Source organism: Lithobates pipiens, unplaced genomic scaffold (assembly GCF_037356315.1).
Source record: "Lithobates pipiens isolate NorthernLeopardFrog02 unplaced genomic scaffold, aLitPip1_a1.2 Scaffold_8, whole genome shotgun sequence".
NCBI classification, from domain to species: domain Eukaryota; kingdom Metazoa; phylum Chordata; class Amphibia; order Anura; family Ranidae; genus Lithobates; species Lithobates pipiens.
Window position 1 is genome coordinate 52,617,410 of NW_027507903.1, and position 18,451 is coordinate 52,635,860.

Consider the following 18,451-nt stretch of genomic DNA (forward strand, 5'->3'; position numbering starts at 1 on the left):
TGGGATGGTCACAAGTACATGAACTTAATCTCCAACCCCTTTATGCTTGTACAAGAATAAAGTTGCATCGTTGCCACACTGTACAACACAAGAAAAACACAAGGCTGTCCACAGAAGCTGGACTAAGCTTCCTTCTGCAGTTTGGAATATCAAAGCACACTTCAAGCGGCTCATGCAGGGTCAAGTACTCAGTAACGGGCACATTTGGCTGTCAAAAGCATTTATTGCTATTAGGCATGTACAGATACCATTTTTTTTTTAACACCGAGTATGAGTACAGATTTTTTATTTTTTTTAAGTACTCGCTGATACCAATTTCCGATACCTATCGTCAATATACACTTATTGGGATTTTTTGTACCAAAGACATGTAGCAGAAAACATTTTTGCCTAAAAACCCAGTGGTGATCAAATACCACCAAAAGAAAGCTCTATTTGTGCAAAAAAAAAAAAAAAAAAAAATGGCCATGGATGTGAGCAAACTTCAGCAGGCACTGCTTCAATGAAGCTCTGCAGATGACAGCCCCTATCTGTCAGGGATAATCAAAGGCTGGCATCAGGTCTGATCTGCTGCTTCAGAAAGCCCCTAGAAGAAGTGTGTTGTGATTACACAACCTGTGATTGTTCCATGCCTCTTGCCCCTGTGCACCCAGCTCAGCACTTATCTATGGGAAAGTTTATGTGCGCAGAGCCTGCAGGACTCGCACAGCTGCAAGGAAAGACAGCAATGGAAGTTTCTCCTGAAGAGTGTGGGGCAGAGAGGAGTGCATGGTCTCCTGTCCTAATCCCTGGTAATACAGTGTCGGCTCAGGGCACTGCAGGCAGTTGGGCAAGAAGGACATGCACGAAGAACAATGACCCCCACCGCCGGGCACCAACCCACATATGTAGCCAGCTCCCTCTGCAGCAGGGCTGTGCAACACCCGCATATACTTTCCATTCACCACACCAGACTGTAACCCCCGGAGCCTATGGGACTCAGGTTCTGAAATCTCTTGGGCACCTCCCACAGGGTCTTATTCAGTTCCTAACAGTAGAATTCTGGGGGCATGTTGGAGGACATTGCTGCAGCAAACCCTGGCTCTCACGAACACTCGGACAGCTGAAAGGTCATTAGTTAAGGACGCAACGGTCACGCTCCTTAACAACCAACAACTGCCGGCATTATTTTCTTTACATTTCAGTTGTTTGCAGGGAAATCCAGCTGGCAGCTGAAAGTACCGAGTCAAAAGGTATCGGTTTCGGGCATTGGAGCATTTGCACGAGTACCGATAACCGTGAAAATGCTTGGTATTGGTGCAACCCTAATTGCTATACACGGAGGCCATCCAACATTTCTGAAATCCTCTAAGTGAGAAAAACTGACTATTTCATTTATTTAATGAAACTAAGTGCTCCATTCTTGCTCAGCACATGCACTTGTCGACCAGGGAGAAAACCATAGCAGTTTACAGAGGCACTGCAATACAGGAGAGAGGTCTCTCCACAGATTCTCAGTCAAACATCTGCCTGAGAATCCTAAGGCTTCATGAAGGTATCTAATACAAACAAAGGAAGGATTTCTTACTTTTCCAGTGCACTCCGAACAGGCGGCAGACCCCCACAACTGTGCTTGTAGACGGTTTCCAACAACTGACATCCATGAATCTGCAACAAAGAATGGAATACAAATTCTGCTATGAAGCGTACCAGATATGCAGTTGTATAGCTAATGTTAATTCACCTTATGGAACATGTTACACATTCCACTTGTATTTAGGGTGGAACATGTAACATGTTTCCACAGCTGCAGCATTTCCCCCATCTCCGCCCGTCCGGCCATGTCATTCATTCACAGTCCTCTAGAAATGGGGAGCTACAAGTCTTGATAGCCTTGTAATTTCAATGAACTACCATGGTGCTGTTGAACACTCTGGTAGTTCATTCCTTCTGTCAGTGTCTGTCTGCCCGTATGCGGTATGAGCAGACAGATACACTGAGAAGTCTGCAGGAGTCCTGCATGGCACCCGCAATCTGCTGATCATGGATGCACTGCAATCCGGGCTCAAAGTAAAAAAAAAAAAAAAACTGCACATTTTTTCACCAGCAAAAAGATGTCCAATCATTTTATTTTATTTTTTTTAAAAGGTGAACTTATCCTTTAACCTTCATTCTATAATAATTTCCCTTGGTTTATCTCATATAACCTTCACTAGACTACATGACTTGTTTACTAACACTGTGAAATGTCGTTCTTACTCCTGTCCATACAGGAATACACACTTCAGATAGTTGTTATTAAAGGTCAACATGACATGACATTTCATTTAGTGGTCCATTTCCAAAATGACTTGACATAAAATGATTTAATACAATGGAAACATATCAAAGGGTAGAGATGGCATTCCAAGGAAGAGACGTCTATAAAGTCATAAAAATGGATTCAATGCTGTAAACAGTAATATAATACACCGTCCTTGTAGGAAACCACCAGTGGTCCCTGGAATGCAAATAGAGAATGTTGCATCGTCACCCCTAGCTCTGGAGTGTCAGGGTCTATTATTGGATCACTCTGGCTTGGGAAATATGATGTCAGATGAAGGCCCCATGAACACTGGGTGTTTGCCCGTCTCTCCTAAACGCCTTTCTCCTAGCAGGAGAAAAGCATTGTCAAAAATGCACTGCGTTTTTGTAAACACAAATGGGTGTGTTGAGTACTTGGGAATATATTCATTTCATTGGGCAGAATAATAATTTATTGCACTAAATGCAAAAACCTTATGGAATAAGTGAACAAATATTAACAGCGCTAGTGGAGTGATCAAACATATACAATCACAATGTAAAGAGCACAAGTGCAATAGTGATAAAATAATTAACAAAAGTTTTTCGATAACGGTAAAAGTTTGACAACCAAATGGCAAGGAAACCTCAGATATCAATCATCAGAGATACGCTTCCCTCCTGTGACCCCACTCATCAGATATCATCAACCCTCAGCTTTGCAGTCCGGGGGTCAAAAAAGTCAGGATGTCCTTGATGATGCCCTGGAGGAGGGGCAAAACGCATCAATGCATTTTCGGTTCACGTACCAGTGACGCAACTTCCGCCGTTCGTGGAACACACGCCGCCAATGCGAACCCGGAAATACACTAAATACACTGATGCCTGTTTCATCTGTCCCGTGAGTGGCGTTTGTCAATGCGCAGTGTTTTATGCCGGCAGCACTTCGCCATGCTATTTTTTCTTTTTCTACACATGTGATCCTCTGTGGTCCGTATGGGAATTGTCTGTGGTAGTCTTACCATTCTTCTATTCCAATCATCTGAAAAGCCTCTCCAAGTTCTGGTATAATCCATCATAACCCGATCAAGCTTTTTTGACCCCCGGACTGCAAAGAGGAGGGTCCATGATTTCTGGCAAATGGGGTCTCAGGAGGGGAGCGTATCTCTGATGATTGATATCTGAGTTTTCCTTAAACTTTTACAGTTATCGACAAACTTTTGTTAATTATTTTATCACTATTGCACTTGTGCACTTTACATTGTGATTGTATATATTTAATCACTCCACTAGCGCTGTTAATATGTGTTCACTTAGTCCTTGAGAACAGGTTTTCTTTAAATGATAAGTTTACCTTTTCCAGAAAATAGCCTAAATTAAGGGGTCCCTGTAGATTTTAGAAATTAGGAGTTTTCAGCCAGGCAGAAAAGGGGGGCAAATGGCATACAGGTATGACAATACAAATAATTTACATTTTACAGAGCTAGACAGTTTTTTAATACCCACTTGACTGCATAGACTATTTTCTGATAAAAGCTGAACTTAGCCATAAGAAGGTTAGCTCACCCTTACCAAAACACTGCCTATGCAGATAAGGGGCACATGTAGATAAAAACAAACTATGCAGCTCTGACTAAAGTTGAATAAATGCCCTTGCTATAGGTGTAGGCCATTTTTGTACCTCCTGAAGCCTGACTAGAATACTCCCAGGACATTGCAAAGTAAAGCCTAGTCATAACTGCTCACTTCCTCCATCACAGGAGTGAGCTCTCAAATGCTGAGCTCAGAGCTACTGCATCAGGGAAGAGAAAGAAAATTCAAGAAAGTTTGAATCAAAGAAAAAGCTCACTCCTGGGACAGTGAAGGTGAGCAGTAATGACTAGGCCTCACTTAGCAAAATCCTGGAAGTACTCCAGTCAGGCTTTGGGAGGCATGTAAATGGCCCACACCAATATAGCAAGGGCATTTTAGTTAGAGCTGCACGGTTTGTAATGTTTTTATATACAAAAACACCCCTTACCTGCAGAGGAAGTTTTTTTTTATTGTTTTTTTTTAAGTGAAATAACCCTTTAAGGATATATTGTAGACATTGCAAAGAATTAAGATTAAGAATTATTTTGCTGCAATGACAGAGATGAGGTAAGGAACGCATGCAGGGTAATTTAATCACATAAGCCCACAAAGCAAGAAAACCTAGTGGGTGGTTCAACCCATTAACATTTATCCACAATCAATATTGACAGTGGGCCAGACTTTTAACTGTCAAATTCATACGAGCCATCACGCTAAAAACACTGCATGCTTATCTCAACTTTACTCCCTCTTGCTCAATATCTCCTCTCCTGACCTCCCACCGTTTACGGTGGCCTGGGAGACAGAATTACAACACTATCTCCCTTATTGACTGGCAAAAATGTTTTATCCTGACACACAAATTATCCCTAGCCACTAAGACCTAGGAAAAGGGATTTAAACTGGTAACAAGATGGTACAGATGCCCATCGACTATAAACCATTTCAACTCGGCAGTATCAGATACCTGCTGGCGGTGTCTTAGCTCCCGAGGAACCATGCTCCACATCTGGTGGGAATGCCCTCCAGTGCAGGGGTATTGGCAACAGATCTTCTAACTATACTGCAAACTGATGGCGACCTCTATTCACCCTTCACCTGAGGTGGATTTCTTATCTATACTCCCTGGTACGTTCAAATCCATCAAAAAAGATGTATTACGTCACTTTCTGGCGGTGGCCAGCGTAGTGATTCCCCGTCATTGGAGATCGGCAACCATGCCTTCCCTGGGGGATTGGGCTACTGAAGTGGACCGCATAAGGGACATGGAACATCTGTTGGCAGAGGAATATGGTAAAGACTAACAGTTTTCCCTCACCTAGAATTCATGGTCCATGTTCCGATACTCCTCTGAGTTTATCTCCTGGGCTGAACATGGCCTGGATGACGTCGCTCTGGGAACATGATGGAGTGATCCTTGCCCCCTATCTTTCTGCCCCTGCTCCCTTTTCTTCTCTCTATATTTAAATACACCCTTGGGAATCCTTCAAGCCAAGGTACCATGGCTTTGACTTATCTATTGTTACTGATTCGATGTATGACCCCCTACGTCATATTTTTCATTCAGATTTTTATATAATCTCTTCTGATGCACTACGTAAGGGGCATCTATGATCCCTTTAACTGAAATGAGGATGAAGGTTACTTTAACTTATATTTTTTGCTACAAGGATTGCTATCACAAAAGGTCTCCTGGTGGGCTTTATATAGATGCTTTCAATCCTTTTATTTGTAACCTAGGTATGTTTTGTTCTGACGCACACGTGGCCTATTGTTGGTGTATCTTATCACTGTTTGTAATGTTTAAGATAATATCTGTTTTTCTTTATTTCTCTATTGAATAAAATAAGCTTGAATTAAAACACTGCATGCTTCTAGACCAGTGGTTCTCAACCTGTCTAGTGCCGTGACCCCTTGATAAAATTTCCCAAGTTGTGGGGACCCCTAACAGTAACATTTTCATAGCGTGGGTTGTCAGCACCCAAGCCAAGACAAGTAATTTGTGCCCCTAATGGACATTTAGCGCTCCCTGAGTCCCTTATACTCGTACAGTATTAAAACACCTTATGGTACATTTTAGGATGTACCACTTTCTTTGTTATCCTTTCTTCCCCTTTTATCTCTCTCTATCCTATTTTTTGTTTTGTTTCCCCCCCCCCTCCCCTCTCTCTCTCTAGCCATCCTTCTTGTTCTCTATCTTATTCTTTCTCTCCCCTTTTTATTTGTTCCTCCCTCTCTTTTCCTCTCCCTTCCATGTATTCTCAATTTTTTTTACTTTTCTTACTCCTTGGTGGGGGGGGAGGTGGGGGGAAATGGGATGAGTGGCAGTGCTGGCGGGTAGTTGGGATGAGTGGCAGTGCTGGGGGGGGGGGGGGGGGGGAGTCAGTAGCAGTGCTGGGGGGAGTTCTGATCCAGGTTGAGAACCAATGTTCTAGATAGAGGTTTGTCTGAAATGGATGTGTTTGTAACTCAGTATATGCAAATTCAACCAGGTACTGCATGTCTATCTGTTATAGTCAGGCTAGTTTTGATGTATTAGAAGGAATACTGTAACAAAACAGAATTCACGTCAGATTTAATTGACCTTTATAAATGTGCTCTGCCTGTGGGCTCACCTACTTAGTCCCTAAATTCTTCAGTGAAATTGAATATCCTTATCCTGTATGGTTACAAGATGCACTAATAGGAAGTACAATTGTACAAACCTTCTGACTCTTAATTTGCTCCACAACAATCATTACTGATGGGAAGAGGAGGTGAAACTGAAAAATAAAATGAGCATATCAATTTATAGTTTTGCAATGTAGAATTAAAAGCAAACATTTTTTGGAGGATTATAATCCCTGCCATGTGTCCCATTGGGGACTTTTCCCTTCACTCCCTGCCCCACAGCCAAAACAGTGAAGTGAGAAGAAATGCCTTTAAAGTGAGGGAATCTGCGGTTGTCACCAGAACTTGTGTCCTCACTGGAAGATTTCCCCTCTATTCCTGTTTTGGTGAAAACTAAAAATTGGTGTATTCTCACTTTCAGTGAGAATGATGAACAGGACAAACAGAGAAAGTAAACCTCCTTCTACACTGTATCCAAAAAAAATAAAAAATAAAAGCCTTCAAACAAAACCTGTATAGAGATAAATATGTAGGATGCCATTATTGAAAATGCTAGATGGCATCATTATCCAATGTTTTCTGCCATGGAAAAGAGAGCAAGCTAATTGATCCAAACCAGTGATTAAGAAAGTAGTGAAATCATACCAAGCATAACAACCAGAATTTTCTTGAGGTCAACAATGGCAGTCTTCAGATTTCTCTCTAGAAGTTTCCTTTAACAATACAACAGGGTTTAAAGTGACCTGTCATAGCCTAAAACGTTTCGGTATGGTTGACCTGCAGGCACCAAGTAACTGTTTTAGTCTTAAAATTTATCTTTGTGGAAACCTCACAATTTCAGGTTCAGATTGTATATGGGGCTTCAACCTTTGTTCAGGTCTGCATGAAGCCCCACCCCCTCCAAAACTTAGCTCCGCCAGCTACATTATTGTACACAAATAAAACAAAAGAAATAATGATACCAGTTACTACTAATCACCCACCTGATCCAGGGAGTAGTTAATATGAGAAATGGAAAGGTGTGGGTCAGCCAAGAACTGCATTTAAATGAAACAAAATAAAAACAATTAGATATAAAAAAATAAATAAAAAAAAGGTTCACTTTTCTGACTCTCGGACTGTATACTAGTTCCAGAGCAGTGACATCACTTGGCATAAAGCAAAATTTTTCTTGGAGTTCACTGAGGCATACATGAATTTGCTTACTGTAGGGTATACTGTTGCCTACAGTGGCAGTTTTGGCAAAGAATATCCTGGGAAAGTAGTTATTCCACCTCCTGACAATCCAGGGAAGCACAGGGGCATCAGGCAAAGACCTCCACCTGCCACACAGGATCTAAGGCACTCCTACATGCATAAACCTCTCCTCCATGTCTAGAGTCTACCAGTTAAAAGTACGGGTGCAACAGATCAAAAAACTCAAGGATCGGATCGTTCCTCAGATCATAGTCACGGATCGGATAATTTTTCAGATCAGCAAATAATAATTGAATTTGCAAAAACGGGTGGAAATTCCACCACCATATAGTCCCCACAGTAATATCCACAATCTCCCCCACTGTAATATACATCTCCCCCACTGCAATATTCACGTCATCTCACGTCATCTCCCCCACTGTAATATTGGGTAATATACTGAGCATGGCTGGGTATCGCCGAGTATGGCTGGGTATTACCGAGTATTGCTGGGTATTGGCTGGGTATGGCAGAATATTTGCTGGGTATGGAAGAGTATTGGTGCGGTATGGCAGAGTATTGGCACGGTATTGGCAGAGTATTGGCACGGTATTGGCAGAGTATTGGCACGGTATTGGCAGAGTATTGGAGGGATGGCTGTGACTGCAATTGTCACAGAGCAGCGCTGTGGGCACTATAGATCCAGCCCACGGCGCTGCTGCCATCCGTTCTCTCCCCACCACTGTACAGATCTGTACACAGAGGGGAGAGAGGAACTGGTGCCATCATGACGCCGGTTTGTTTACAAGTGATCGCTCTGTCATTTGACGGAGCGATCACATTGTAAACGGCTGACGGGTGCACCAAGATAGCCGCCACTTTGGAGCTAGGCTGAAGCCTTTCCTAAGGCCGAGACTGTGGAGCGCTCCGCCGATCGTGGCGTGTGCCTATCCGAGCGGGGTGACCCGTTCGGATCACGGATCGGTGACGATCCGTTGCACCCCTAATTAAAAGGAATTGATTGTCAAGGTATTGTCCTCGACACAGCATTCACACCTAAGAAGAGCGTCTTTGGTTGCTTTTATTCGTCACTTGCGCGTTTTTGGGTTTTGCTGTTTTTTGTATTAGCCAATAGAGAAAACTATTATCTGTTCCATCATTTGTTGCTAGATATTTTAGCTTTTTCATTAGCTTTTATTTCTCCTATTATTATGTTTCTTTGTTAGAGTAAGGGGTTTTAGTTCAGTTTATTTATTATTCTACTACTACTACATGAATAAAAATAAATTCAATAAATTAATACTAAGTATCAAAAAAATAATTAACCCCTACCCTTTAAAAAAAAAAAACAACAACTAAACACTCCAACACTAAATAAATATTATTAATAATGTAATAGTAATAATTGTACTTTTTTGTTCGAGTTTGGGTGCTTATTTTATTAGTAGTAGTATTTTTAATAACAATAAAATATTTTTTTAAGGTGAGGGGTTAATTATTCATTACAACATATTCATTTATTTTATGATTTTTAGCTATTTCTGTATTTCTTTTTACATTTACAGTATTTATTCATATATTATTACTATTTTATTTTTAACTTTTTTTCTTTCGAGTAGAAACATGCATAAAAAAGCTGGACAAAACACTTGAATGCGCACAAAACCACTCGAATGGCGCGTTCATTCGTTTCTATGAAAATAAAAATGCGCCAAAAAGCGTGCAAATCTGCCTGATTCAAGCTACAAAACTTTTTTGAGCTTCAGGCGACTTGGAGTGCCGATGTGAACCATCTCCATAGAGAATAGATTTTTTTCCCCTCCAGCGTTTTGGAGCTTCAACGTACAAAACGCAGAGGTGTGAATGGGGCCTAAGGGTATTTGTGCAAGTGAGGCTGAGGCTCACAAAATCATATGGCTCAGGAACCAATTCTACCTGCCCTGTCGCAGGAAGGACTGCTCTCTTTTTCATTGGTGAAGGCACAGGAGGACCAGCGGAGGATTGTATCTAATGGAGTCTGAACCAGGAGACCTTCCTAAGGCAGGATCTCATGATATGAAAGGAACCACCTGTTCTGGAAGGCCAGAAGGTGGCCCCAACAATAATAGTTCTCCAATAAGCGAATCCCCTCAAATACAGGATTAGGAATCAATCTCTACCATTTAGAGCGGCTAAAAGGATTACACCAGGTGCTACCTAGTCCATAGAGACAGACACAGTAGACTGCTCAAGAACTACAACCATAACAATAAAGAGGACTGAAACAGAGAAAAAATAAATTGGATAGAGATAGACAACCTTGAGAAGAGGGCCCCCAACACTCCCAAAGGGGAGCAAAAAAGTTAACTCCATGTCTGATGGGGGACTTGAAGGTACGCAGACTCTGAACACCTACGCAGTGAGGAGCTAAGCTAGGTAACTTCGCCCAGAGATAGACTGTTTCCAACACTGAAACCTGGTGAAGCCAGATGCTGACTACAAGGATCCACAAAGCTGCTGACTATCTTCAAGAGAAGTTGTTTGAGAATCACAAAATTAGGCTGCCAGAAAAAAAACACTAGGCCAAACACAGGCTTCCCATACATCATTAAGTGCTCAACATGTCCCAAAGAAAAGGGATTTCCCTGAGGGAAAGAATGGTAGGCTGGATGAGGTACAGCTCCAGACTGAATACATAGGCTGAAACAAGGAAATCCAAGATGACCGAGTAGGATGCATTATTCATTGCAGCTGCTCAGGGAAGATAAGAGAAAGAAGCTGAAGGGAGCACCAGAGGCAAAATGAATGTGTGAAAGACGAGCTACCCTGTGACCCGCCAGCCCCCACTTGGAGTGCACCTTCATGCAAAAAGCTTTTCAGAGCGCTTACCCGGCCTCTGACTTCAAACATTTTGGATTATCCAAGAATCCTGGCCTGGGGCCACCTACTGCAGAAGTAGGTCAAGGACAAGGACCAAGTCAACCACTCCCGTGACCTCAAATTGTGAAGCAGTATGCTCTGTCCTATGGAATCCTTTATGATTGCAGCAAGTGTAGGCCCAAATAGACCTCCACGTCAGAATAAGATTCTCTTTGGATATGAAAACAGCATTCCAGCACCTTAAGAGAGCAAGAGTTTAGATGCTCGTAACAAGCCATCACAACTAAAGTGTAATGCTCCAGACATCTGTCAGTCACTCAGAGTTTTTCATTCCCCCAGTAAAAATCGACAATAGTGGGAAATCGGAAAGGCCACCAGTGGTGTAAATAGTGAGTTAAGCTCCCAATGCTCAACCCAATTGGCAATGGCACCACTCTGGATCTGGAAATTATGGCTAGTTTTTATCAGAACACGATTGTCTGAAAAACATCACAAGCAGAACCCAATGCCCGAAGGTCACAATCCAGGCTAGAACCACAACATTCAGCTCAGAAGGGTCCATGTACAGTGGGGAAAATTATTATTTGATCCCCTGCAGATTTTGTAAGTTTGCCCCCTTACAAAGAAATGAAGAGTCTATTTTTTATTTTATCAAAGGTGTCATTTAAATGATAGAGACAGAATATCAACCAAAAATCCAGAAAAAACACGATACAAAATGTTATAAATTGTGTTGTAGTTCAGCGAGTAAAATAAGTATTTGATCCCCAAGCAAAACATAATTTAGTGCTTGGTGGAGAAACCTTTGTCGGCAAGCACAGAGGTAAGGTGTTTTTATTGTAGCTTGCTACCAGATTTGCACACATCTCAGGAGGGGTTTTGGCCCACTCTTATTTACAGAGCTTCTCTAAATCCTTAAGGTTTCTTGGCTGTCACTTTACAAGTTGAAGTTACATTTTCTATAGGATTAAGGTCTGGAGACTGGCTAGGCCATTCCCTGACCTTAATGTGCTTCTTCTTCAGCCACTCCTTTGCTACATTGGAAGTATGTATTGGGTCATTTTCATGCTGGAAGACGCATCTACGACCCATCTTCATTGTTCTGGCTGAGGGAAGAAGGTTCTCATCCAAGATTTTATAATACATGGCCCTGTCATTTGGACCCTCAATGCAGTAAAGTTGACCTGTACCTTTACCAGAGGAACCGCACCAAATAATAAATGTTTCTACCTCTGTGCTTGACTGTAGGGATGGTGTTTTTAGGGTCATAGTCAGCATTTTATTTTCTCCAAACACGGAGAATCGAGTTAATGCCAAAGAGCTCAACTTTGGTCTCATCTGACCACAACACTTTCTCTCAGTCCTTCTCTGAATCATTTAGATGTTCATTGGCAAACTTCAGATGGGCCTGTACATGTGCCTTCTTGAGGAGGGGGACCTTGCGGGTGCTGCAGGATTTCAATCCGTGGTGGCGTATTGCGTTACCAATGGTTTGTTTGGTGACTGTGGTCCCAACTGCCTTCACATCATTAACAAACTCCTCCTGTGTAGTTCTGGGCTGAGCCCTCACTTTTCTCATGATCAGCTTTACCGCTTGAGGCGAAATCTTGCATGGAGCTCCAGACCGAGGGCGACTGATGGTTATTTTTTATTTCTTCAGTTGTCTCCTTCTCATCAAGCTTCTTGCTGATGATCTTATAGACCATTCCAGCCTTGTGCAGGTCTATAATCTTGTCCCTGACATCCTTTGACAGCTCTTTGGTCTTGTCCATGATGGTGAGCTTTGAATGGAAGAAAGACACATAACGAGTTGTCGTTAGGAGCAACTTCTTACATTGACAGGACTAATCTGTGTACCACACATGAGCACATACTGTAGCCAGTCTGTGGGAGTCAGAATTATTGTTGATTGGTAGGGGATCAAATACTTATTTTATCACTGAACTGAAACTCAATTTATAACATTTGTATCGTGTTTTTCCTGTATTTTTGGTTGATATTCTGTGTCTATCATTTAAAACAGTGGTCATCAACCCTGTCCTCAAGGCTCACTAACAGGCCATGTTTTATGTATTACCTTGGGAAGATGCAGACTAGATTACTGCAATCACTGATCAGCAATTGATATCAGCTGTGATGTATTTCAATTATCTTGCAAACCTGGCCTGTTAGTGGGCCCTGAGGACAGGGTTGATGAACACTGATTTAAAATACACCTATGATACAAATTATAGACCCTTAATTTGTTAGTGGGCAAACTTACAAAATCTGCAGGGGATGAAATAATTAATTTTCCCCACTGTATAAAGCCAAGCGGAGGAAAGGCTGATCTGGATAGTGGCTACGTAGAGACCAGCTCAAGCAGCAATGTAGTGAGGAATACTTAGGTCAATGGAAGAAAACCACAAACAAAATCGTAGAAAAAAAAAAGATGATCAAAAATTGGTTACACAGTTATGTTTACCAGTGTCCAATCGTCCTGTAGGCAACAGTATAACCTGACAGTATCTGAATTGCTGTGTCCCTCAATGGATAAGAAAGAAGTTTCACAATTCTCTATTTTTATATACCTCTTGCTCCAAGTCTAACAAAGCTTGTCTGTATGGCTGCAGGATTGAGTCCAGACCCCTACAGAAGGCCCGTAAGTAAATTCCATGCAGACCAATCTGCCCCTGCTGAGAAGGGTGGTGATCCTGAAATATAAAAATAAAATAAAACATTAAAAGTAGATAACTGAAAGACGTTTAGTTTGTTAAAATACTGTGCATTAAAAACAAGGGAGAGGGTGTGACAAAGCAGGGAAACAATCAGGCCAGAGGGACAGAGCATTGTCAACCTATAAAAGGAAATACCTGAACAAGCATTTTCATGGCAGGATTACCAGGTATTTTTTTTTTTATATGTAAACTGCAGATTTAAAAATGTTAAATATGACTTACATGTTATTAACATGTTAAATTGCAATAACATGTTAAAAAATCTGATTATAAATTAGGACACAAACTTATTTTAAAAGGGACTAAGCTTCAGAAATTTTTTAGAACAGGAGGTCAAATCTGAAGCACAGAGTGATATTTTCCTACATATGAACTCCTACCCACTAATACTATAGAATTAAACTACTGAGTGGTAGAGCTGTACGATTCTGGTAAAAATGAGAATCACGATTCTTTTGCTTAGAATGAAGATCACAATTCTCTCACGATTCTCAAAAAACAGTTTTATTTGAAAACTTTACAGGCAGGGTATCGCTGAGTATTGGCAGGCGGGGTGTGGCTAGAGTATTGGCAGGCGGGGTGTGGCTAGAGTATTGGCAGGCGGGGTGTGGCTAGAGTATTGGCAGGCGGGGTGTGGCTAGAGTATTGGCAGGCGGGGTGTGGCTAGAGTATTGGCAGGCGGGGTGTGGCTAGAGTATTGGCAGGCGGGGTGTGGCTAGAGTATTGGCAGGCGGGGTGTGGCTAGAGTATTGGCAGGCGGGGTGTGGCTAGAGTATTGGCAGGCGGGGTGTGGCTAGAGTATTGGCAGGCGGGGTGTGGCTAGAGTATTGGCAGGCGGGGTGTGGCTAGAGTATTGGCAGGCGGGGTGTGGCTAGAGTGTGGCTAGAGTGTGGCTAGAGTGTGGCTAGAGTATTGCTGGTTACTGCAGGGTATGGAGGGATGGCTGCTTCCATCTCTGGATCTCTCCCCTCCACTGTATACATTAGTACAGAGGGGGAGAGAGGAACCAGCGTGTGGCTAGGGTATTGGCAGGGTATTGCTGGTTACTGCAGGGTATGGAGGGATGGCTGCTTCCATCTCTGGATCTCTCCCCTCCACTGTACACATTAGTACAGAGGGGGAGAGAGGAACCTGCATCATGACATGATGCCGGTTTGTTTACAAGTGATCGCTCTGTCGGAGCAATCACAGTGTAAACAGCCTGGGTGTAGAAAGATGGCCGCCGCTTCGGAGCTAGGCCGAAGCCGCTGCCTTTCCTAAGGCCGAGACCGCGGAGCGCTCCGCGGATCGCGGCATGTGCCGATCCGAGCGGGGTGACCCGTTTGGATCACGGATCGGTGACAATCCGTTGCACCCCTACTACTGTGTATAGCAGCGCGCACTCACACTGCTGTTTCCCGCCCACTGTAGCCGCCCACAACCAGGCAGCGGCATGCCACATCGCACTCTCCAATGACTGAAGTCAGTTCTGGTGGCTGACGTCAGTTCCAATATCCGCCATTTGCGTTCCACGCTGGTTATGCGGAACCGGCGGCACTAAAAGAAAATCGCGGGTCACCCAGAACTTAGATCGCGTGGGGGGTGAATCGCGATCATTTTTGCGATTAATTGCGCACCTCTACTGAGTGTCACTTTGATTTCTAACTTATTAGCACTTTAGAGAAAAGCTAACAAATAAAGTTGTGGACATTCTTGAATATATCTGTGAATATTATTAGGAGCTCGAACACAATCATTTTCATTAACCCTTTAAAATCAGATTTAAAAGGAGAAGCAGGGTCAAAGCTCTTTTGACCCTACCACACCTGTATTTCACAGAAATGCACTTGGTTCTGCACTCCTGTGACCCGTATTCAGCCGACACTGGGCTAAAGTCTTCTGATGTCATGAGTTCAGACTGTGGAGAGATCCTGACTTTAATGTCGGGACCAACCCAGTTGCCTAACCAGCAGCTGACTCAGCCGCTCAGCAAGCCGTGCAAAGTCTGAGCCAGTCATTGCCATCCCCTCCACAGCCCAGCGAAGACGGACAAACGAGCAATCAGAGGTCTTTGAGGCAGTGTGGGACTAGTGCTGCATCCACCTAAGTGAGTATGTCTGTTTATTTTAAAACCCCATACTTCTCTTAAAGAGGAAGTAAACCCTTACAAACCACTTTGACCTACAGGTAAGCCTAGATTAAGGCTTACCTGTAGGTCCAAGAAATATCTCCTAAACCTATATGGTTTAGGAGATATTTGCCCGAAAACGGGCACCGCTGTCTACGGCGCATGCGCACTAAACGCGGCTGGAGAATGGAGCTGCCGCATTTGTCGAACGGAGAATGGAGCTGCCGCATTTGTCGACTCCCGTGCGCATGCGCAGGAGTGACGTCATCGCGGCTTTGCCGAATGACAGCGGCGGAGCTGCGAGACGCCACTCCCGTGCGCATGCGCGGGAGTGACGTCATCGCGGCTTCGCCGCTGTCATTCGGCGGAGCTGCGAGACGCCACAAGCAAGATGGATGCGGCGGACTACAGGGGACAGCGGCGACTTCGCTGGCTCCCGTGTCAGGTAAGTGACACATAATGGGCTACTATGCGATGCATAGTAGTCCATTATGCTTTACCTTTGCAGGGAAAAAAAGAGGAAGTAAACTCATCAGGGTTTACTTCCTCTTTAAAACAACTCCAGTAAAACTCCTTTTCTAGTTCTGGATAGAATGGGAAAGGGACAGAACCTCTGTCAGTATTTTCATTGGACAGACATGTTTAGAGCGCCATCCTACATATGTCCATAAATGGCTGAAAACATATGGGAGTGCATGGCAAACTGTAGTGCCATTCAAGGGCGCAAAGGCACATAAGCCGGCACTGAAAATACAATATAGTTATGGCTCATAACAAACCAACATTTGGACACACAGGACATTATTGTCTTGATAAAGACAACCTGTATATCCTCAAAACATCAGTTTGCTATGTGCTGGAAGTAAAAAAAAAAAAAAAAACTGCATTTAGAATGCTGCCCTCCTTACTCCTCTTCATTGGGAAGACTTCCCATTGCTTACGGTTTAGGTCTATATAGTTTAGGTCTAGAATACCATGCAGGAAACCTGTACTACAAGAACATGCAGAGTGTGCTGACTTCTTTTAAGAATGTCAGTTGCCCGGATCACCTGCTGATTCTAAAAACAACCAGATAACTCATTTTCAAAAGCCCAGCAATGGCAGCCCACATCTTTTTCACTGTACAAGTCTACTTCAAAGCTGTTTTAAATCTGCCTATTTGCCTTCCCTAGTTCCTCTTTTACCAACATGCTAAAAAAAAAAAAATACTAAATAAAACCTTCCTTTTTACCTTATTTTAGACCCCGTAACACAACCACTGGGTCTCTTTACTTCCCTATTCAATTCAGGCAGATTATGGCAAGTGGGAGGTGGTGACAGGGTCCTGTATATAGCTTCCTGAAAACAGGAAGGTATGGTAATGCCCACATGCGATGCTGAGCCTCAGTAACCGAAATAACTGAACTCCAATGAATGAAAGGGGCGGGACAGGGACAGTGAGGCTGGGGAGGAAAGAGCTAGATGGCTATCCTTTTTAGCCAGGAAATGTGGCTAGCTCTATCCTACTTTCTGCAGCTTCCAATGCACACTGTGAGAAGAAATTTCAGTACAGAGAGGATCCTGTACAACTGTGCAAGAGGGAAGGTAAGGCTGGAGTCAGCTTACTTCAGATGTCCTTCCTGAGGGTACCTAGTTTTGTCAGGTACCTGCTCCCACTTCAACTGGAATTACATAGGTGATTCCACCAAAGTTTCAACCCCCCCCGCCTGCAACCTCCCGGGACACATCACAGGGGACTGTAGGACCATTCACACATCGCAGCTCCCATATGCACAGTGGGGTGACTCTGCATAGAGTCACAGCTGGCCTCCCACTGTAAACATGCTGGTGCCGGGGACCCGAAGACCGGTAAAGAAATAGCCAGATGAGGGCGGTGCTGGATCCCTGGATAGGCGAGTGTTACTAAACCCAGGAGCCTGCATCCACTAAATCTGTTCTCCCACAGTACACAGAACATGGAAATGCAATTAGTTTAATAAATATAAACTGCCAAATAACTTTTCTCATCGGCAGTATATAGCAGTCTTATGACTTAACCAAACACTATCAGTTAGAGCTGCACGATTATTCGTTAAAAAAACACGATCTCGATTCACCCCCTCTGATGATCTCTCCCTCTGAGAGTAGATTCTTTCATATAAACAAGTGGAGAGATTATCTGCTCACTCAGCTGTCAAAAGAAAGCATCCTGGGCAATCTGCCAAGTGTAGAACATGAAACATTGTAACTAAGCTTACTTCTTTGATCAAAGGGAAAGAATTTCTTGTGTAAACAAATAATCTGGGCAGTCTGCCAAGCTTTCAACCAGTGTAAATGCAGGAAGTTTATCCACTTAAAGTCTAAATCTTTTTCTGGCACTTCTTTCTTAAAGTGGTTGTAAACCCTTACAACCAACTTTGACCTACAGGTAAGCCTAGATTAAAGCTTACCTGTAGGTCCAAGAAATATTTCCTAAACCTACATGGTTTAGGAGATATTTGCCGAAAGACAGGCATCGCTGTCTACGGCGCATGCGCCGTAGACAGCGGCGCGCAGGCACACTGAGTGCGCCGCTGTCAACGGCGATATGCCGCGAGTGGCGGCTCCCATGCGCATGCGCTGGAGTGACGTCATCGCCGAATGACAGCGGCGGAGCAGCGAGACCCACCGAGAAGATGGATGCGCCGGACTACAGGGGACAGCGGTGACTTCGCTGGCTCCTGTGTCAGGTAAGTGACACATAATGGGCTACTATGCGATGCATAGTAGTCCATTATGCTTTACCTTTGCAGGGAATGAAAGAGGAAGTAAACCCATCAGGGTTTACTTCCTCTTTAAGTTAAAATCAATATTTTTTGCTAGAAAATTACTTGGAACCCCCAAACATTAATATATATATATATATATATATATATATATATATATATATATATATATATATATATATATATATATATATATATATATATATATATATATATATATAAATAAATAATCAGAGACCCTAGGGAATAAAATGGCAATTGCTGCAATATTTTATGTCACACTGTATTTGCCCAGCAGTCTTTCAAATGCAATTTTTGGGGAAAACATACACTTCAATAACATAAAATAAAATAAAAAAAACTAAAAAGTAAAGTTAGCACAATGTGAAATTTGTTTTAATGTG

General features: G+C 42.9%; 1 protein-coding gene across 1 annotated transcript in view; it reads right to left on the reverse strand.

The window, feature by feature from the left end:
• Positions 1-18,451, reverse strand: part of TUBGCP4 (tubulin gamma complex component 4) — a 66,782-nt gene that overhangs the window by 41,549 nt on the left and 6,782 nt on the right. Inside the window, exons 3-6 of the mRNA XM_077472757.1 lie at positions 13,050-13,172; positions 7,428-7,481; positions 6,540-6,596; positions 1,568-1,647 (exon numbers count right to left, since the gene is read on the reverse strand). Coding sequence (XP_077328883.1) covers positions 1,568-1,647; positions 6,540-6,596; positions 7,428-7,481; positions 13,050-13,172 — 314 coding nt within the window. The remainder of the gene's footprint in view (positions 1-1,567; positions 1,648-6,539; positions 6,597-7,427; positions 7,482-13,049; positions 13,173-18,451) is intronic.